This window comes from Oryctolagus cuniculus, chromosome 20 (genome assembly GCF_964237555.1).
Source record: "Oryctolagus cuniculus chromosome 20, mOryCun1.1, whole genome shotgun sequence".
In the NCBI taxonomy this organism is placed as follows: Eukaryota; Metazoa; Chordata; class Mammalia; order Lagomorpha; family Leporidae; genus Oryctolagus; species Oryctolagus cuniculus.
Window position 1 is genome coordinate 21,068,209 of NC_091451.1, and position 21,637 is coordinate 21,089,845.

Consider the following 21,637-nt stretch of genomic DNA (forward strand, 5'->3'; position numbering starts at 1 on the left):
ATAGCTTGTTTTTATGCTGATGCATGTTACTTAGTTTATAAATTATTAAAATAGGGTAACTCACTTGTTTTGCTTGAGTCGGGCTAGCCAGAAAGGCTGGCAACATAATTTATGCAGAACTTTTTCTAATCCTTTGGTTCTCTCAAGAAAATAGTAGCTGGGGATTATGTATATCGCAAAACCCTTTGAAACTGCACCCCCTCATCCTGTAAGAGATCATTGCTAGATGTTTTTAAATTCTGTAAATTTGACCTAAAAAGTTTTTCAAAGTCCTGGGACAGCTGGCCTCTGTGCCGGCGCTGCAGAATGAGGCACAGGCTCGCGGCCAGGCCACCCACTGGCCTGGAGACGGCTCCCAGCAGCCTTGCAAATCCCCTGAAAAGACCCTCCTTCCTAAGGTCACGCTCCCAGTCGGAAAGCCCGCGGCCCTGCATGCGGAAGAATGACAGCTGTTCTCAGACAGCGGTGTCTGTTCCTAGGGTTCCAGCCACGCACACAGTCCGGGTCCCCTGGAAACGGGCGCTCCTCCCTGAGTCTCCTCTGAGCACATGCTAATCAATGCAGTACCCTCACTGCTAAGATCCACTCCAGGCCTGCTGGCAGACAAACTTTCTTCCAAATTTGTTTCCTGTACTAAAAAATGAGAAAATCATTCTACTGATATAAAAGCCGAATTAAGCAGGCTGGTCAGGAAATACAGAAGGAAGAATTCTCATCGCAACACCTTCCTCGTCGTATAGCACCCCGGTGCAGTCACATCCCAGCTGTCCGCCCTTTCTCCCCGTCTACATGACTGTAGTCTACTGAGTTCTATTAACCACAAATCACGTCCTGAAAAGGGAGGGGAGAATCAGACTCAGGGCGGTGGAACAAGCACTTGCAGAACGGTGACTTCTGGTCCCAAGTGAACCCAGAAGGCTCTTAGATACACATAATGTACTAAAACCACGGTACAGTTTAAAAGATGCCAAAATAATCCTGTCTCCTGAGAAGAGAAAGCGTGGAACATTTCTGATTAGGTTGAAAGAATAAATGTTACACCTGGATATGACAATTGCTTTCCCATAAATAAACACATTGTAAAATACAAAAAAAAAATCATATTTTAAAAAATAAGTGCTTGGTATTTTCACCATTTCACTGGTTTGGGATATGAACATCAGCCTCTGTTTTTAAAGAGGCAATAAATGGGGCCAATGCAGTGGTGTAATGGGTTAAGCCCCTGACTGTGGTGCTGGTATCACATATGGGCGCTGGTTTGAGTCCCAGCTGCTCCACTTCCGATCTAGCTCCCTGCTAATGGCCTGGGAAAGCAGTAAAAGATGGCCCAAGTGCTTGGGTCTTTGCCCACAAGTGGGAGACTCAGAAGAAGCTCCTGGCTCCCGGCTTCAGATCGGCCAGCTTCAGCTATTGCAGCCATTTGGGGAGTGAACCTGCCAATGGAAGACCTCTCTAAAACTTTGCTTTTCAAATAAATAAATAAGTCTTTAAAAAAAAAAAGCAATAAAACAAGCCAAAAATGAGAAAGAGAACTTTAAATTTTCTCTATTCTGTCCTTGTCCCTGTCTCTTCTGTATCAGTAGTTTTACCCCTAAAATAATTTAACTGATAGAAGACTTCAGGGAATGTTTTTATTGAGAGTAGAGAAATTCTTAAAGTCTGTGATTTAGAACACAAAGCAGCAGCAGAGGAAAGTGAAGAATGAAGGCGAAAGAGGGACCGGTGGGAGAATCTAGAACAGTCTAGAAAGACAGACTAGTCTTGGAGTTTAGCCTCAGCTCAATTACATGCATGCAAATTTGCAAATTGGAAAAAAATTGCAAATTGGAAAAAAAACAAAAACCACATCCCTCCAACATAAACCAACCAAACAATTAATCATTAAAATTTATCAAGAATCAAGTTACAAACAGTCGCTGTTATGTGGTAATCTCCTGTGTCCACAGATGCAGATGAATGAGCTGTCTTTGGGCTTGAATTTCATCCAGCTACTCAGCAAGAGGAGGACAGACGTGAGAGCCCCGCGGCCTTGCAGCTGCTCAGATGCGCTGGGCTGGCGTGCAAAATGTGCTGCTGCTACCCGCTGCTCCTGCTCCAGTCCAGGGACACACAGATCCTTAGGCTGTCCTGTCTCTTACTCATCAGTAATTCTGTACTCAGGGTGGCTCACAAGGAGTTACCGACTGCTGCAGATTCTGCCTTGGATTGCAACCTTCTGCTTTCCCAAAGAGACGCCATGCCTGGGCCATTTTGCGAAGTTTAGCAAGATTGGGTTTCTTCTATGGGAAGAAAGAGAACCACTCCAGTTAGCAATAGGAAAATCCAGGCAGCATAAGTGCGTTTCAGAGCACGGCTATTTACATCTACGTAGATTTCTAATTTCTGGATTAAGGAAAGACGACAGACTTCCTTGGGATTAGCAGGACTGCAACCTAGATCCTCATCTCTGCAGCAACGGGGGCAAAGCTTTTGCCCATTTCTTTTCCTTATCATGGGAATCCAGAGTTTTTAATAGAGTAAGATCACCTGGGTGAGTCAGAAAGCTTTAGAAGCTGAAAACTCAAAGCAAGAAAAGATGTTGTAGCCCTTAGCAAGAAAGATAAGCACAGAACATTTTGGAAGTCAGCAGCATGGACATTACTATTGTGCTTTCATGTTCTGTTTCATTTAAAATTGTAACAAGGACAGAGAAGGTCCTTAATCGAAACCACTCCGCGCCTTTATTGCATTATCCACATCACTGGGCTGCTGCGTAATCAGGGCCAAAGTGCAACCCGGAGGTCTCCAAAGCTTGGTTTCCTGCCTGCTGGTCCTCAAACCACAACCCTAGGCTCCTTGGAGATGGCTGGCTGCAGCCAAGGGTCACCATTTGTGCTCGCAAGAATATATTTTGCCAGCAGCCAATCTGCTGTGTTTCTATGAGCTAGCTCCAGGAAAAACCTCTGCATCTTACGAAACCTAGAGCCAGCAGGCAACACATGTTCAGGATGCACACGTCTGTACGTGTGTTCAGCTGGAACCCACAAAACCATCATGTGCAGTCTAAGCTCCATGTGGAATCTGAGCTGGAAGATGAAGTGGGGGGGCTTTAAATGAAACTTCTGATGCATACATTTAAAGACTCAGAGTTTGGAAAGGATTAAGACAGATCACACGGGGACCGCGGGGGCTGCAAAAGTAAAGAGCAGACAAACCTTGCCGCCCTTGGTCTTGGCAGTTAGGAGTGTACCTGCTTTTCTTGCTCCAAGTGGTCCATGTCGGCTAATGGCAGCATAGAAGGTCTCCCATGAGCACACTGGAATGGCAGCTGGCAGCAGGACAAGGCTTCAATCAGGCGACGACTCTCCTCTAGGCTCAGTCCATCATTAAACTTAATGGCCCCTGAGTCAGAGAGAGAAACAGGCTATGGTGCATGTGGTGGGAGCCCGGTGCTGACCCTGGGGCAGAGCCAAGCATCTGGAGAAGGGAACGTTTCCTAAGCTCCTGTAATGCTGCTTTAACTCTGCCCGAAGTCGGTGCTTGTGGCCACGCGTGTAACAAAGGCTTTGGAACTGACCTTCAGTCTCTCAGCTTTTCCTTTTGGGCTTTTTTTTTTTTTCTTAAAGATTTATTTATTTATTTGAAAGGCAGAGTTACAGAGAAGCAGAGAGAGGGAGAGGAAGAGGGAGAGGGAGAGAGAGAGAACCACTGGTTCACTCTTCAAATGGCTGCAATGGCCAGAGCTGGGGGGATCTGAAGCCAGGAGCCAGGAGCTTTTTCGGGTCTCCCACGTAGGTGCAGGGGCCTGAGCACTTGGGTCATCCTCCACTGCTTTCCCAGGCTGTAGCAGAGAGCTGGATTGGAAGTAGAGCAGCTGGGACTTGAACTGGAGCCCACGTGGGATGCCGGCACTGCGGCGGTGGCTTTATTTGCTATGCCACAGCGCCGCCCCTGGGGCTCTCTCTTTCTAATCTCTGTAGGAGACATTCCTTAACTTGTTAGGATCTTGCTTTCAGATTTTTTCTAAAAAAGGTAAGAGCAGTATTTTGCCAATTCCTGATGGGTTTGTGAAGTTGAGGTTATGGTCTGTGGATTATCTAATAGCAATCTCTGACTGTGTCCTTACAACAGTCATTTTTTAAAAAGATTTATTTTATTTATTTGAAAAGCAGAGTTATAGAGCAAAAGAGAAGGAGGAAGAGAAAGAGATCTTCCATCTGCTGGTTCACTTCCCAATGACCACAACAGCCAGAGTTGATCCAGGCTGAAGCCAGGAACCAAGAACTCCACCCTGTCTCCCACGTGGGTGACGGAGCCCAATAACTTGGGCCATCTTCCACTGTTTTCCCAGGTGCATTAACAGGGAGCTGGATGGGACCAGAGCAGCCAGGAATTGGACTGGCACTCCGAGATGGGATGCTGGCACGCACCATGACACTGGTCCCTACAACATTAATTTTATTTACTTCTTTTTTCTAATTTCCAAAATACTCTTCCTAATCTATACTCTCACATTGCTTGAACCTGCCTTTACGCATACATGATTTTGCTCTAACAGCAAATACTTATTAAACACTAACTCTGCATTAGGAGCTTTGCAGGCAGTGAAGAAGACAGAGAATTTCCATTCTCATGGAGCATTCAGTCTAACAGGTGACAAACATTAAATAATTACATGATGGTTTCAATAACACATGTAAGTATTATAAATTATAGGACCAAACTCAATTTACAAGGTCAGGGAAGGCTTTCTTGGTAAAACGGCATTTAATCTAAGTCCTTAGGCTAAGAAAGATGCAGCTAATTCAAGAAGGAGAAGAAAGGCTCTTCAAGGCAGAAGGAAAGCAAGTGAAGAGGCCCTGAGACTTGCAGGGTTTAACACACAGCAAGAATAAGACCAAAGGAGGGGCAGACACGTGGCCTGGACACAGTTAAAGGCCCGGTCTGCAGTGCTGGCATCCCATATGGGCGCCGCTTTGAGTCCCGGCTACTCCACTTCCGATCCGGCTCTCTGCTGTGGCCTGGCGAGCAGCGGAAGATGGCCCAGGTCCTTGGGCTCCTGCAGCCACGTGGGAGACCTGGAGGAGGCTCCTGGCTTCAGATCAGCACAGCTCCGGCCGTTGTGGCCGGTTGCAGAGTGAGCCATCGGATGGAAGGCTTCTCTCTCTCTCTGCCTTTCCTTCTCTCTCTGTGTAACCATGACTTTCAAATAAATAAATATTAAAAAAAAAAAAAAGACCAAAGGACTATGTCGAGTGCAAGCTGGAGCATGGTGTGAGGTGACACTGGAGAGGCAGGAAGGGGCCCTGGAGGCCATGACGAACCAACGGGTGGTGGTTGACACATTTAAATTAGAACAACAGACTCAGAGGGATGCTTCAAAAAGATTCCTCTGGGTGCGGAAGGAAGCCAGATTGGAAATAGGGAACTGAATAAGAGGCCATCAGTGGCAAGGGTGAGGGAGGTGCCGGTGGAGACAGACAAAGGTGGAATAAAAGGGATTTTAGGATGTTTGTAGGAGACAGACTTAGGATGGACCGTGGTTACCACGCAGGGGAAGACTGAGAACGAGGAGAGAACAGTGGAGGGGCTAAGAGGCAGGACTGTCACGGACTGGAGACCCCACCGTGGCCCTGTGACAGATGCGACAGGTTCTGTAGCTGTCATGATCCCTAAAGTGAATTCCTCCAGATCTGCTTTCTATGTTTTATCACAGCACCCTGCTCTGGAGCCCTCTGCTTCCAAAGCCTTCTGTATCACATCTAAATGTTCCACTGCGGCCTTCCAGGCTCCTGCTCTTTCTTACCAGCCAAACTTCCTGACTCTTTGCTGCTCCCCAATAACTAGTTTGTCTCTGTCTCTGGGTGCGTGCACAGGCTTCTGCAGGTGAACCCCGATCCAAGCTATAAATCCATTTACAGTCTAATGTGTGTGCTGGTATTTTGCTTTGTAGAAGTGATTTTTTCAGGCTTCATGTACATGTGTATTCGGTTTCTTGGTCTAAACTGTACTTTCCATGAGGTAAGCCGTCGACGTCCCTTCTGCTCCTCCCACACCCACTGCTCCCGCCTGTGCTCATGGCGCAGAGCAGTCCATGGCCAGCGTGTTGAGGGTCTCACCATGGCAGGCCTGGGAGGCCAGCACCTTCTGTACCGTCAGCGGCAGCGTCCCCTGGATGCTTCCAGTGGTCTGGAGCAGCTGATGCAGAAAGACATTAACAGGAAAAGGAACAATGGAGCCTGTTACGTGTGTCCCTCTGCACGAAGCCCCAAGTAGGAGGAAAGCTTACCTCTACTTGTTCTCGAAGGAATTCCTACAAGCAAAAAGGAAAACAGGCATTTATATTCTATTTGTCCTTTGGTAATTTGTAACATATTCTACTCTTCTTTAAAGCTTTGTTTGTTTATTTATTTATCTGAAAGGCAGAGTGACAGAGAAAGAGAAGGGAGAGAGAGAGAGAGAGAGAGAGAGAATCTCTGCTGTTCACTTCCCAGATGACCACAGCCAGGAGCCAGGAACTCCCCCTGGGTCTCCCACATGGGTGGCAAGTCCCTGACCCCAGGCACTTGGGCCATATTCTGCTGCCTTCCCAGGCACTTGGGCCATATTCTGCTGCCTTCCCAGGCACATCAGTAGGAAGCTGGACCAGAAGTGGAGCAGCTGGGACTTGGAACTGGTATTCCGATATGGCATGTTGGCACTGCAGCTGCAGGCTTAACCCACAATGCTGGCCCCCCCGTTTTCATCTTTAAAATATGCTTCCCGAAGGAGAGGGTTCCAGCAATACAGCACTGAGGTGGAAATGCATGTGGTGTTAGGTACTTTGGATAGGGACTACCAGGTGGACTGAGTAGACCGCTCCCTGGATGCAGAATACAGTTAGTTACTGGGACTCCCCCCTGAGACAGTGAAGCAGCTCAGGAGGCTACATAACCAGGACAGGGGCCTTCATGATTCCGCTGACTCAACACATGAGGAACGTTTCTCACCAAGAGGCTGTCTATCTGTGTTTATAATCTAAGCCAAACCAGTGTAATATTACACATAAACTGGGAATAAATACACAAAAGTCATAACACAACTGTGTACTCCCAAACATACTTGTGTAATTATCATAAACATAAGCCCACCAGCTTTTGGGGACAATTTCCTTTGAGTCAAAAACTTATTTTCGGAGACATTTTGTTGAGAAGTTTCTCCTCCCCTGTAGATCTGTCCCTGGGGTAGCCCTTTCAATATTATAGCCCTTGGGGCCGGCACTGCGACTTAGCAGGTAAAGCTGCTGCCTGCGGTGCCTACATCCCATGTAAGCACCGGTTCGAGACCCGGCTGCTCCACTTTGAATCCAGCTCTCTGCTATGGCCTGGGAAAGCAGTAGAAGATGGCCCAAGTGCTTGGGCCCCTGCACCCACGTGGGAGACCCAGAAGAAGCTCCTGGCTCCTGGCTTTGGATCAGTGTAGCTCTGGCCATTGTGGCCATTTGGAGAGTGAACCAGTGGATGGAAGACCTCTCTCTCTCTATCTCTGCCTCTCTGTAACTCTGCACTTCAAATAAAAATCTTTAGAAAAAAATAGTTATAGCACTATCGGTAGTATCTTTTTTAAAGATTTATTTATTAATCTGAAAGTCAGAGTTACACAGAAGAGGGGCAGAGAGAGAAAGTCTTCCATCCGCTGGTTTACTCCCCAGATGGCCGCAACAGCTGGAGCTGCACTGATCTGAAGCCAGGAGCCAGGAGCTTCTTCCAGGTCTCCCACTTGGGTACAGCGACCCAAGGACTTGGACCATCTTCTACTGCTTTCCCAGGCCACAGCAGAGAGCTGGATGGGAAGTGGAGCAGCCAGACTCGAACCAGCACCCATATGGGATGCTGGCACTTCAGACCAGGGCGTTAACCTGCTGCGCCACAGTACCAGCCCCTGGGTAGTAATATTTGTAAAAGAACTCTGAAGAAGTTTACAGCAGATACTATTTCATACTACTAATTTGTTTAACTTCTGGAAGCAAAAAAAAAAAAAAAAGGTGTTTTGAGATATGGTACATTTAATGATTTCTTCATAAGAAAAAAATTCACAGGATTTCCTCACTCCTGGGAATGACCACAAATAAAATAGCTTCCCAAGATGACAGCAGTGTACATTTTCTTTTTAAACCAGACTTGGAGCAGTCCCTCCCCCCTCATACACACTCGGGTCTGCCAGGCTTGTTACCGAGAGTGAGGTGGTAGACACTGCATCACACACACTTTCGAGGCTGGATAACATGTGAGAAGTGAACGTGAGCAGAGCGGCTCATAGCGCCTGGCCCTCTGACAAACGCTCACAGCGCAGGGACGGCACACCTAGCTTCTTTGCTCTTATCCCATGCTTGTATATTTGCACCCATGAAGTCCAGTGTGGGGAAGGAGATGGGTCTCCTTCTCGGTTCACTTCATATTTCAGTGGTTTAATCAACACTGGATAGTTTAAGCAATATTTAAAAGGCCCATGAGGCAGGCTAGAAAACAGAATTTTATGGAACCATGTATTAACCATCTTTCAACTGCCAGGCTTCAAGTAGCTACCTTAAAACACCAAAACTGTTCCAACTTTTTTTTATAGAAAACTTTTATTTTATAAATATAAATTTCGAGAGTACAACTTTGGGGCTGGTGCTGCGGCTTAGTGGGTAAAGCCGCCGCCTGCAGTGCCGGCATCCCATATGGGTGCCAGTTTGAGTCCTGGATGCTCCACTTACAATCCGGCCCTCTCCTATGGCCTGGGAAAGCAGCAGAAGATGGCTCAAGTCCTTTGGCCCCTGCACCCACGTGGGAGACCCAGAGGAAGCTCCTGGCTTCGGATCAGCACAGGTCTGGCTGTTGCAGCCAACTGGGGAGTGAACCAGCAGATGGAAGACCCTTCTCTCTCTCTCTCATTCTCTCTCTCTCTCTCTCTGCCTCTCCCTCTCTCTCTGTGTAACTCTGACTTTCAAGTAAATAAATAAATCTTAAAAAAAGGAGAAAGAAAGTACAATTTTTGGATTATAGTGGGGTTTTTTCTTTTTTATAGAAAACTTTTATTTAATAAATACAAATTTCGAAAGTACAACTTTTGGATTTTAGCAGTCCAACTTCTTTAGAATCAACAAAATCTCTCCTGATCAGCCTGACTTAACATAATCAAGATTTTCTGAGAACATAAGCTTTGTTTCAATTTGAAGTAAACTGCTTAACAGTAGTCTTTGAAGTCACTTCAGGAGAAGTTTTCATTATAATTTTCTGGTTAAATATTTAGGGATTGAATTGCAATAGAAGATCCTAACAGATTCTATCTTTTGGACTTAAGACAATTTGGAGCAGGAGACATAGAGAACAGAGCTCTGCTGAAAGCAACCCAAAGGCTTCTGATCAAAAGGCGCTTTCTGGAAGGGGCAGGCCCAGGGTAACTGAAAAGCTGGCACTGCTGACCGCCCTCGGCCTACAGACATGCTCGTGTCTCTGCCGTCCTAAACAAGAGTCCTCCCTCCGCCTGGTGTCCTGCCGCACACTCCCCAGCCACCCTGACCTCCGGTTCGCACCCTCTCTTCATGGAGCCACATTCCTGAGCGGCTGATTCAGCCTCCTTCCCTCTCTCTGCACTCGCTTCCCACCCACTGCTGCTTCACCTCATCCCCAGGCAGTGACTTCTCCAGGGCGCCAGTGTCCTCAGTGCCACTACCCACCTCTCAGCTTTACTTTAGGCCACTGTTGACCACTCCCTTCTTGATTAAAACCCCCGTTGGTTTTGCCAACGCGGCTTCTCCTGACCAAATGTTTCCAATCTTGCTTGCAGTTTCTTCTTTTTAGCAGTCGCTTTCCAGACCTCTTCCAAAACACACACAGCCCGACGCTGGCATCCTGAGGGCTCTATGCCTTGCACTCTTGCTTCTTCACTCTTCGTAGTCTCCCTGAACAATCACTTCCTCTAGGCCCTTCTGCGCCTTGTGATACATGAAAACACACATCCTAACTGTCCAACAGAGGCATATAGCCCGGATCTTTCTCCACATCTACTGACCCACCGGACATCCCCACCTGCAGGCATGCAACGCTCCTGAGGCCGGACTCCTGACCCCACTCCCAAGCTGGACGTGCGCCTCCTCCTGCTTCCTTTCTCTGTCAATGGCACCACCATTCTTCTAAGCTGCCTAGGCTAGAGCCCCTAGAATCAGAGTAACATCGTTCTTCCCTCATTTTCTTTACTTTTTAAATTAAAAAATATTTTTTTAAAATATTTTATTTATTTATTTATTTGAGAGGCAGAGTTACAGACAGAAGGAGAGACAGAGAGAAAGTCTTCCATCTGCTGGAATGATCATTCACTCCCCAAATGGCTGGAATAGCTGGAGCTGGGCCCATCTGAAGCCAGGAGCTTCTTCCTGGTCTCCCACGCAATGCAGGGGTCCAAGGACTTGGGTCATCTTCCACTGCTTTCCCAGGCCACAGCAGAGAGCTGGATCAGAAGAGGGGCATCTGGGACATGAACTGGTGCCCACATGGGATGGGCACTATACAGACCACTACAGCACCGGGCCCAGGTCCTTCAGACCTGACCTCCTACACTGTGTCTCAAAGCTGCCCCTCTTCTCCAGCCCCACTACTGTCGACTGAGTCACACCCTCATCCTCCGTTATCTCAACCAGGGCAACAGCCTCTCAACGGTTCTCCCTGCCACAAATTTTTCCCATATCAGTTTATCCCCCAATTTATCTACTAAATCTATCGTCTAGTTTTTCTTTTAGATATTACTAAGATAATTCAGATTCCTAGAGAAATGGCAGACAAAATGGATGTGCGTTTGCCTGTGCTTCAAATAGAGAACTACAGATAAAGGAACAGGAAGCATAATAAACAAAGGTCACCAGTGAGAAAAGAACAGGCAGATTTGAAAAAGAACCAAATAAGACTTCCAGAAATAAAAAATGTGGTCACTGAAATAAAAGATTCAGTGGATAAGTTAAATATATTTTTAAACAGCAGAGGAAGACAGCCCTTTAATTCACTGGAAGATAAGCAAGGAAATTTCCCAGAATGTATCACAGAATGATAGAATAATGGAAAATAGGAAAAAAGTTTGAGACAGGGAGAACAGAAAGAAAATCCAATAAACATCTTACAGGATTCCAGGAGACAAGAGAGAGAATGGGCAAGCAGCACTGTTTGAAGTGATAATGATTATACACTTTCCAAGTGGAAGAGTGAGGACTCTAAAGAAGGAAATAAAAATAAATCCCCACAAAGACACATCATGAGGAAATTGCATAACATCAAGGTCAAAGAGAAAATCTTAAGACTAAAAGTACCCAGAGGGCAAAAACAATCGGATTACCCACAAAGTAACAATAATTAGGTTGACAAAGAACCAAAGTTCATTGTGAGAAGTAGATGAATATTTTCAAAATGTTGGGCGTAATTGGCAATGTGGAATTCTATTTTTAGCTAGACAATGCAGCAAATGTGAAGGCGCAATAAAGGTATTTTTAAAGGCAGCTTATCATTCGTGGGCTTTAAAAAGATTTACTTTTGTAAAAAAAGAAAACAGCACACAAGGAATAAGCAGGACGCAACAGGCAGCCATGAACAAAGACTCTGGTAAACATTTTAGTTAATCTAAATAAACACTGATTATACTATTAATGACTACTGAAGGATTAAAAAACATAGTGGGATTAAAATACGAGAGGCATGGCAGAGCAGGTTAAGCCACTGCCTGCAATGCCAGCATTCCATCTGGGCATCAGTTCAAGTCTGACTTGCTCCACTTCCAATTCAGCGCCTTGCTAATGCCCCTAGGAAGGCCCAAGCACTTGGGTCCCTGCCACCCACGTGGGAGACCCGATAGAGTTCCAGGCTTCTGCCTTCAGCCTGGACCAGCCCCAGCCATTGTGGCCATTTGGGGAGTGAATTAGCAGATGGAAGCTCCCTCTCTTTCTCTGTAACTCTGCCTTGCAAATAAATCTTTAAAAATAAATAAATAAAATACTAGACAACAACAAGAGAAATGGGAGAGTGATGGGAGATTAAAATTTTTTTTTTATAGTTTAGGAAAAGGACAGTGAAACTAGTTACCTTTAAACTTTACTAACTACGCATGCTAAAACTCAAGGTTAATATTTTAAAAGACAGAAGAAAGATTATATAGCTTCTAAACCATTATCGGAAAAAAAGAGTAAATAAGAAAGACTATTATAAGAATCAGGAAAGGGGGGAAGGCAATAAGGAAAATAAATTGTATTTGTTGTAAAAAAAAAATAAAAGAGGGCTGGCTCTGTGGTGGCATCCCATCTGGGCACCGGTTCAAGTCCCAGCTGCTTCACTTCCGATCCAGCTCTCTGCTATGGCCTGGGAAAACAGAAGAGGATGACCCACGTGCTTGGGCCCCTGCACCCACGTGGGAAACCCAGAAGAAGCTCCTGGCTCCTGATCAGCGCAGCTCTGGCCATTGCAGCCAGTTCGTAAGTGAGCCAGTGAAGGGAAGACCTGTTTCTCTGCCTCTCCTCTCTCTGTGTAACTCTGACTTTCAAATAAATAAATTAATCTTAAAAAAAAAAAAAAAAAAGTCAAGAATTAAAGACATTGGTCCTTCAAACACCTCAATGCTGCCTCCCAGTTTTTGAAACCTTTACCAAAATATCATATACAGCCTGTAGTCTAGGAGCTGGTACTGAGTGCCGTGGGCTACGCACTGGCTGATACACCTACATCCCACCCTGCAGGGCCTGGTACAGTCCCGAGCACTCTGCGATAATGGTCCACCTCCCTGTCAATGTGCACCCTGGGAGGCGTCAGGTGATGGCTCAAGGACTCGGACCTGTGCCATCATGTGGGAGAGCCAGCTGGAGTTCCAGCTCCTGGCTCTGGTCTGGGCCAGCCCTAGCTGTTGTGGCCATTTGGGGAATGAACCAGAGGACAGACTCATTCTCTCATCATTCTACCTTTCAAGTAAATCAAAATCGTAAACATGCAGTTTAACAGGGCCAGCACTATGGCATAGTGGGTTAACCTGCTGCCTGTGCCGGTACGAGTACCGCTGTTCCACTTCCGATCCAGCTTCCTCCTAATGTGCCTGGGAAAGCAGAGGAAGATGGCCCAAGTCTTTGGGCCCCTGCACCCATGTGGGAGACCCAGAAGAAGCTCCTGGCTCCTGGCTTCAGCCTGGCCCAGCCCAGCTCAGCCCTGGTCACTGTGGCCATTTGGGAAATGAATCAGTGGATGGAAGATCTCTCTGTTTCTCCCTCTCTCTGTAACTCTTTCAAATAAATAAATAAACTGTTTTTAAAAACACAGTTTAAAATATATCTTGCTCTCCTGTTTGAAATTCTCCATGAGTTTCCTGTAGGAAGAAATGCAAACTGCTTAGCAGACTGTGCTGAATTCCCTTATGATTTGGCCTTGCCAACTTCACTCGCCTCAGCCAGTCCCACCACTGCCCTGTAAACAAAGGGCCTGCTCCAAGTCTGCTCTGTCTGTTCCTCTGCCTACAGTGCCCTCCTCCCTGCTCTGTACTTGGCAGTTTCCCACCATCCGGTGAGACTTTTCTTAAGAAAAGCTTTTCTGTGACACTTTTCCTTGATCTACACCTCCCTGGGCACAGTAATCAGTCTGCGATTCTTTTTTTTTTTTTTAAAGATTTATTTTACTTATTTGAAAGAGTTACAGAGAGAGGTAGAGACAGAGAGAGAGGCCTTCCATCTGCTGGTTCACTCCCCAGTGGCTGCAACAGTTGGAGCTGAACTGATCCGAAGCCAGGAGCTTCTTCCGGGTCTCCCACATGGGTGCAGAGGCCCAAGGACTTGGGCCATCTTCTACTGCTTTCCCAGGCCATAGCAGAGAGCTGGATCGGAAAAGGAGCAGCCGGGACTAGAACTGGTGCCCATATGGAATGTTGGTGCTTCAGGCCAGGGCGTTAACCGCTGTGCCACAGTGCCGGTCCCTATACTGTAATTATTTAAATGGTCTCTTCCTCACCTGGAGCTGATGCCTAACACTCAGCAAGTAAACACCATGAATGCTTGTTGAATACAGGAGGAAGACAAAGAGTATCTAAACAAAGTATAAAGTTCCTATCACTCAGCAGTTCCCCCTGACATCTTGAGCTACGTGTTACCTCCACGATACTCTTGGTCACAGTAGATCTTCCTCTGCGAAGTTCATTGGCTTCTCTTTCCACAAAGCACAGTGGTACTTTTCCCACCAGGATCAGAGAATCGCTAGTGTCTGGAAATATAAATTCAAGGCCCAGATCTTCCAGCCTCTTGTGGTAACACCTAGAGAGAGAAGCTGAAATGTGACAGCTTACTTCATTCACGCTAGAGACTGATTCCAAGAACCTCTTTCTCAACAGCTAACATGAGCTTTAAAGGCTGATTTCCTCACTTACACGTGTGTGTCCAGGGTTCTATGATAAAACCTTTCTGAATAACAGTGGTCCCTCCTGACCTGCAGCTGTGCTTTCCTCAGTTCCGGTTACCTGTGGTTCAACAGCAGTGCAAACATATTAAATGGAAAGTTGCACAACTAGCCAATTCCTAAGTGTTAAGTTGTGTGCCGTGCTGCTGTGCGTGCTGCAACGTCGCAGTCTTGCTCTGTCCTGCCCGGGACATGAGCCGCCCCATTGTTCAGGGCGCCCACACTGCTCAGTTGCTTCACACCCATCTCTGTTGTCACATCAACTGCCTACTGCAGTGCTGTGTTCAAGGAAAACTTATTTTATTTAATAACGGCCCGCCCCAAAGGGCATGAGTGGTGAGGGAAAGGAGACACTACAGCATAAAATGCTGGACAGATTCACTCCTGTACCATGTGCAGTGGGGCCCTGAACGTATCTGCTGCAGGTAAGGGGGTATTACCTTGTATTGACCTTCATTTTTTTTCTGTTTTCCATAGAGAGAAACAATCTGTTTCTAAGTCTTGTTCCCAGGTTTTTATTTGTCACTGAGGAACGGCTAACTTCTTGCAGCACTTGAGTGGAGTTGGCACAAGGAAAAGGACTGAGAATGTTTTGAATCAGCATTAGAGCGGGGAAGTAATTAACAGCCCCAGGAACTGAGGGGTCCTAATTAACAGGATGTAAATAAATGGATCTGTCTCTAATATAAATTATGCCCCAGAGAAGAAGATTTATTGGCAGTAGTGTATTCCCAAACTGAAATAAACTGGGAGATGAGTCTTTTTCATTTTCAGTAACGAGTGCTGCCCAGAAGTGGGAAAACATCCCATCTTGTGACCCAATACACGATTCGCCCCCTCTGGCATCGCAGCGCTCACCTTCTTCCCAAAAGGAGTATGGTAATGAAAACTAAGAATCTAGAACACACCGAGACAACGGAGAACGGAAGCAATTACTGCAGTAACTTTGCTTTCAGAAAGAGCACAGCATAAATACTGACTGTTCCAAGAAATGGGAAGAGTTCTATGCCAGCTGCTGGAAAACATTATCAGGGAAAGCTATGCCATACTCAACAGCTGGGACACAGTGCAAAGAACAGCTTCTGCAGTCCAAAGACCTGCCTTTGAGTGCCTGCCCCAGCACTCACTGTGATGACCCTGGACCAGTCAGGTCACCTGTCGTGGTCTCTTTCCTCACTGAAATAGTGGAACAACAGCTGTGCTAACACCTCAAGGAAGCACTGTGGGCACTTTCTACTTTAAACGTCACACCCCCATGGTGGAACTAACCGTAGGAGTCTCCTTTGCTCCTCCGTCACCGTTATCTCCAGTGGAGGAATTATGGTGGAAGACAGCAATTTTTTCCGACCAGACCCTTGTGGTTGTTGCTTCTCATACGATTCTGCCGGAAGGAAGACGAATGGGTTAGGAGTAGGCAGGGAAGTCTAGACTCAAACAAAAATGGAATACGGTGAGGCGCAGGCATGACACAATTATTCTAGCGTTTGCTAGAGTGTTCAATGTTCAGTTTTAGATTTTGAATTTCCATTATTAAAGTCAGACTGGTAAATGTCCAGCCTGTCAACTCAGTTTATCAGTATTTTCCAAATAAGCCTTAAACCTTACATGGAAATGAGCAATGCGATGTTCCTGCGGTTCAGTAACAGAGGCGAATAATGCAGATTAATGGGGAAATGACACGGGCTCACCACACACTGCTACGGCTCAAGGAGGCTTCCCCGTTCCTTCAGGAAAGGCTCCCGGGTTTTGAAGAGTTAGTACCATCTGCAAGCGGCACAGGGCCTGTATCGAGCCAGTGTTTCTATCATTGCTTCCATTCCATCCTTCCCAATTCTTGGGCTTTCACTTTATAAGGAGAAGTGAAAATGGCAGCAGCAGCACTGCCCGTGAAGTAGCTCCCTGGGGCCTCACCTAACTCTGACATCCAAGGTTTTCATTATTTGACCTCAGGAGGTTTCCTGGAATTTTGTATCACTTGAACAAACTGCTTCAGGATGAAAAGACTGAACAGCAACACTTAAAAATCATGTATTAAATCTGGAAAGTTACACAGACAAGCAGTGACACTGTTGCTCCTGGAGAGAGAAGCCAAGCGGGCTGGGGACCCGGCAGACTTCAACACACTCCCTTCTATGCCATTCAGAGGCGCAGCAATTTGATTACACCGCCTGACCCGGAGCAAATTAAATCCGAAAGTCAAAACGGTGGATGTACAGAGTTGCTGGGGGTCTCATGTACCCGAGGGTGCGGCGCTACCTCTGTGCCGATGTCATATGAAGTAGCCCCGTCCTTAGGAAGCAAATAAGGCTTTGATGTGTAAAAGAGGCTTCACGTGTTTGAAGTAGGAACGTGAACTCTATATCCTTTCAGTTATAAGAGGCCAGACCAAGGACCTCGCCTCAAAATTTTTAAACATACAATGCATCATTCTTCAAAACAGTCGCAGTTGGAGAAACTCTTCCTGGTGCACTAAATCTGCGGGGGAGGCTCAAATCTTTCCTGGTCACAAGCGGGTCCTCACCAGTAAGAAGCTGCTCCAGACGGATGCGCTCGTGCGCGGCGTGCTGGTCCACCAGGACGAGCAGGTTTCCACCTGGAGGGTCGGCAAGCATTACCTGGGGCTCAGGCGCACAGGAGGCAGGCAGGAGGGGCCTCATTCAGACTACTCAAGGACATGAGCATACGCAGCAAGATACTAAGAAATACAACTGTAGCTTTTATTTCCTGAGAAACTCAAACTATGGGAGAAACACTAACAAACATATATCCCTGACGAAAAGCTTTTTAGTTTATCAGTATTTCATTTATAAAATTAGGTTAAAATCCTTCATTCCTAATGTTTAAATACTAGTTTTATTAATGAAATTTCAATACAGTGAAGGATCATTAAACACATTATTATGACCAGCTGACCCTCAACTATAAGCTACTCTGAAACCCATGAAGAATGCATATACTTTAGATCAGAGGCCAGTAAATTTTTTCTGTCAAGAGCCAGATGGTGACCGTACAGTTTTAGACCATACAGTTTCTGTCATCACTACTAACCTATTCATTTTGAGCCAAAGCAGCCACAGACAAGACGTGTCCAATAAAACTTTATTTACAAACACTGAAATAAGAATCTCATATTATTCTAAACGATTTATTTGAAAGATAAAGAGTTACAGAGAGAGAGAGGGAGAGAGAAATCTTCCATCCACCAGTTCACTCACCAAATGGCCACAACGGCCAGGGCTGGACCAGACTGAAGCCAAGATCCAGGAATTCCATCTGGGTCTCCCACAAGGCTGGCAGGAGCCCAAGCACTTGGATCATCAACCACTGGCTTCCTGGGCACAAAAGCAAGAAGCTGGATCAGGAGCAGAGTGGTTGGGACTTGATCCAGCACTTTGATACAGGATGCTGGTGATGTAAGCAGTAGCTTAACCCACTCGCTCTGAAATGGATGTTCAAAAATAAATTTAAAAGGGGCTGGCCGGCGCTGCGGCTCACTAAGCTAATCCTCTGCCTGCGGCGCCAGCACTCTGGGTTCTAGTCCTGGTTGGGGCGCCGGTTCTGTCCTGGTTGCTCCTCTTCAAGTCCAGCTCTGCTGTGGCCCGGGAAGGCAGTGCAGGGTGGCCCAGGTGATTGGGCGCCTGCACCCGCATGGGAGACCAGGAGGAAGCACCTGGCTCCTGGCTTCGGACAGGTGCAGTGCACCAGCCGTAGCGGCCATTTTGGGGGTGAACCAATAGAAGGAAGACCTTTCTCTCTGTCTCTCTCTCTCTCACTAACTCTGTCAAAAAAATAAAAAAATAAAAATAAAAAAAAATAAAAAAGGGGCTGGCATTGTGGCACAGTGGGTTAGGTAACCGCCTGCAACTCTAGCATCTCATACTGGAGTGCCAGTTTGAGCCCCGGCTGCTCCACTTCTGATCCAGCTCTCTGGTAAATGCACCTGGGAAAGCGCGGAAGATGGCCCAGGTTTCTCAGGCCACCCATGTAGAAGAGCAAGACAAAGTTCCTGGATCCTTGCTTCGGCCTGTTGTGCCTTTTTGAGGAGTGAACCAGCAGTTGGAAGATACCTCTCTGTCATTCTGCCTTTCAAATAAGTAAAACAATCTTTAATTAAACCATTAAAAAAATTTAAAACATGTTTTTCAAAAACAAAAATAAACAAAAAATACTACCTGTAGCTGGGTTTCCCACTGGTCAAAGTCTGCCCTGCTTTAGACTGAGTTGCTCAGATTTTGATATGCAAACACATCACCTAGGTGTCTTATTAAAATGCAGATTGATTCAGAAAGCCAGCACTGGGACACAAGCTTAAGCAATTCCAACTGACTCCCAGGCACGTCCACGTGCAGCAAGGCCTGGGACTCTCAAGAACAAGGCAGCATGTCCTGACCCCAAAAAGCCAATCCTAGAGGAAGTCCCTTCCGCATGGGTAGAACCGCGTCTCAGTGACAGGGCTCAGACATTTTCCCAACTTACATTTGGTTACTCTTGGCCGAAAGGTTAAGATTTATTGCTACTGATTATATTGAAATAAGAGTCTTCCTCTTAAATCTGATAAAAATAGACACTTTTAAAATTTCTATTAAAAGATTAAAAGATTGTTCCTGTGACACCACCAAATTCATAGTGTAAAAACTCAGAACTTAAAGAATAAAAAGGAAATGCATGCCAGCGTGTTCAACCACAGAAAGGCTCCCCACATGCTGAATTTTAAACTCCTTTGAGGATAGGCGGAGCTGCAGCTGCCTGTGATGAATACGGAACATCCTGTATTGGGCAAAACAATGGAATAAATAGAAAACTGTAAGGGAGTGACCTCAACCTTGAAACCAGAACTGATGTTAATTACTGAGATTCAGGACACTATGAAATCCACCCTGCAACCTGGCTGGAGGAATGATTCACCTTTTTATTGTTTACATAGTGTTCATGATATTTTTCCTTCCTTAAATGAAGCAGAGTACATCAAAGTAATTTACTCATCCAGATGTTGCATTTCAAAACAATTTTTTTTTTTTTGTATTTTAACACAGCAGCATAGAAGCTTCATGAAGGCAGGAATTTCTGCCTGCCGTACTCCCAGTAAGTGTAGCAGTACCTGACATATGACAGGCACTCAATAAATACAGAATGAAACTGGAGGACATTATGTTCTGTGAAATAAGCCAGGTACAGAAAAACAAATGATGTTCCCACTCATACATGGAAGCTAAAAGTGCTGAGTTAGTAGATGTAAACAGTGGTCACCAGAGGTTCAGCGGGATAGAGGGGAGGGGGACAGAAAAGGTGAGGGGCAGGTGCTATGCCAAGGTGGTTAACCTACTGCCTGTGTTGCGACATCCTGTATGGGCCCTGCTTCTTGTCCCGGCTGCTCCACTGCCAATCTAGCTCCCTGCAAACGGCCTAGGAAAGCAACGGAAGATGGCCAAAGTGCATGGGCCCCTGCCACCCACACGGGAAATAGGAAAGAAGCTCCTGGATCCTAGCTTCGGGCTGGCCCAGCCCTGGCCAATGCAGCCACTTGGGGAGTGAACCAGCGAATGGAAGATTGATCTTTCTCTCTCTCTCAACCCATTCCCATCTCTCCCCCTTTCTCCCTGTAACTGCCTTTCAAATAAATGAATAAATCTTAAAAAAAAAAAAAAAAAAAAAAGGAGGTCAGGTAACAAATACCAAAGTGCAGTTGGATAGCAGGAACAAGTTCTGATGTCTAACATCATAGAAGGGTGACTATGGTTTACAACCATCTTTTACACGCTTTCTAAAGAACTAGAAGAGAAGAATTTGAAGGCTCCGAACTCAAAGAACTGATCAATGCTTAAGGAGATGGAAGTGTTATCACCCTGACTGTTCACTACACACTGTATGCATCACCACACTGTATTCCATGAGTCATTTTCATATGTCGATACAAAATTTCTTGACAAAAAGAAATATACTATGGTTTTAACAGGCAGAGCGATACAAAAAGATTCAGAGGTATTGTTATCTTTTAAAACTTAGTGCTTAATATAGAGCTTGGTAATTCAATTAATATTTATTAAAGAATGGACTGCTTACCTGGCATTTACTAAGACTATAGATCCTAAGTGTCCTCAACCCCCAACACACACAAAACAGTAACTGTGCAGTGCTGGGGAACATCTGGCCTGTGACATCACTGAGTCTGGCCCTGCCAAGGCAACTAAAGGCAGCAAGCACTCACATTTCAATAAATCTATAGCAGGCTAATTTTTAAGTTGGTAATCTTGTATAGCATGTGCATAATGTTATAAATATCCAAATAGCCCTTGCCAGAAAAAAGGCTCCCCACCCCTATTAATGGATGTGTTGATTAATTTTAGTCATCATTACACAATACACCCATATATCAAATCATCACTCTACAACTTAACTTTATAAAATTTCCTTTGTCAACTATACCACAATGAAACTGGAAAAAATAAAACTAGTGCTACCATAAATAAATAAGTAAACAAATATAAACATGAATGAGTGAATCTTTATTCTTTACGGTCATACTGTACTACTGTATTTTATAGTAAATAGACACATACAACATAAAATGCTAATATATGGTATTAGCATCACTGTAATTTAAAATAATAATACTAATATTTTTATCCACTAAAATAGGCAAATACCAAAATTAGGATAAGTCAATTAAAGGAAGAAGTTGCAGTTGGTATTTATGAATGACAGTTAAAATACTTGTACTGTGATTTAGGAAAATGTATTTATCTAAGAGTATTCTTTGGTAGTATCAAACTAATGCAATGATAAGGGGCAGGCGCTGTGGCACAGCGGGTTAAAGCCCTGGCCTGAAGTGCCAGTATCCCATACGGATGCCGGTTCTAGTACCGGCTGCTCCACTTCCGATCCAGCTCTCTGCTATGGCATGGGATAGCAGTACAAGATGGCCCAAGTCCTTGGGCCCCTGTACTTGCGTGGGAGACTGGGAAGAAGCTCCTGGATCCTGGCTTCAGATTGGTGCAGCTCTGGCCGTTGTGGCCATCTGGGGAGTGAACCATCAGATGGAAGACCTCTCTCTCTGTCTCTACGTCTCTCTGTAACTCTGTCTTTCAAATAAATAAAACAAATCTTCCAAAAAATGCAATGATAACATAAAATACTGAGGGGGGAAAAATGCAAAGAGATGAGGGGAGGGCACCTGGCCTAGCAGGTAAGATGCTGGGTAAGACACCCACATCCCCTGCTGGAGTGCCTAAGCG

General features: G+C 45.6%; 1 protein-coding gene across 19 annotated transcripts in view; it reads right to left on the reverse strand.

The window, feature by feature from the left end:
- Positions 1 to 1,617: 1,617 nt before the first annotated feature.
- The window catches only part of MLH3 (mutL homolog 3), a 38,642-nt gene continuing 18,622 nt past the window's right edge, over positions 1,618 to 21,637 (reverse strand). For 7 of the 19 annotated variants that reach the window (XM_070065280.1, XM_051826223.2, XM_070065278.1 and 4 more), the window contains 8 exons: positions 17,621 to 17,737; positions 16,927 to 16,998; positions 15,675 to 15,786; positions 14,104 to 14,263; positions 6,269 to 6,292; positions 6,099 to 6,177; positions 3,230 to 3,381; positions 1,618 to 2,279 (listed from right to left, as the gene is read on the reverse strand). In XM_070065280.1, coding sequence (XP_069921381.1) covers positions 2,157 to 2,279; positions 3,230 to 3,381; positions 6,099 to 6,177; positions 6,269 to 6,292; positions 14,104 to 14,263; positions 15,675 to 15,786; positions 16,927 to 16,998; positions 17,621 to 17,737 — 839 coding nt within the window. In that variant the 3' untranslated portion in view covers positions 1,618 to 2,156. Of the gene's footprint in view, positions 2,280 to 3,229; positions 3,382 to 6,098; positions 6,178 to 6,268; positions 6,293 to 9,737; positions 9,938 to 14,103; positions 14,264 to 15,674; positions 15,787 to 16,926; positions 17,101 to 17,620; positions 17,738 to 18,897; positions 19,173 to 20,355; positions 20,578 to 21,637 lie in introns of those variants that run through there. The other 12 variants (XM_070065283.1, XM_070065281.1, XM_070065288.1 and 9 more) reach the window with 7 other exon arrangements.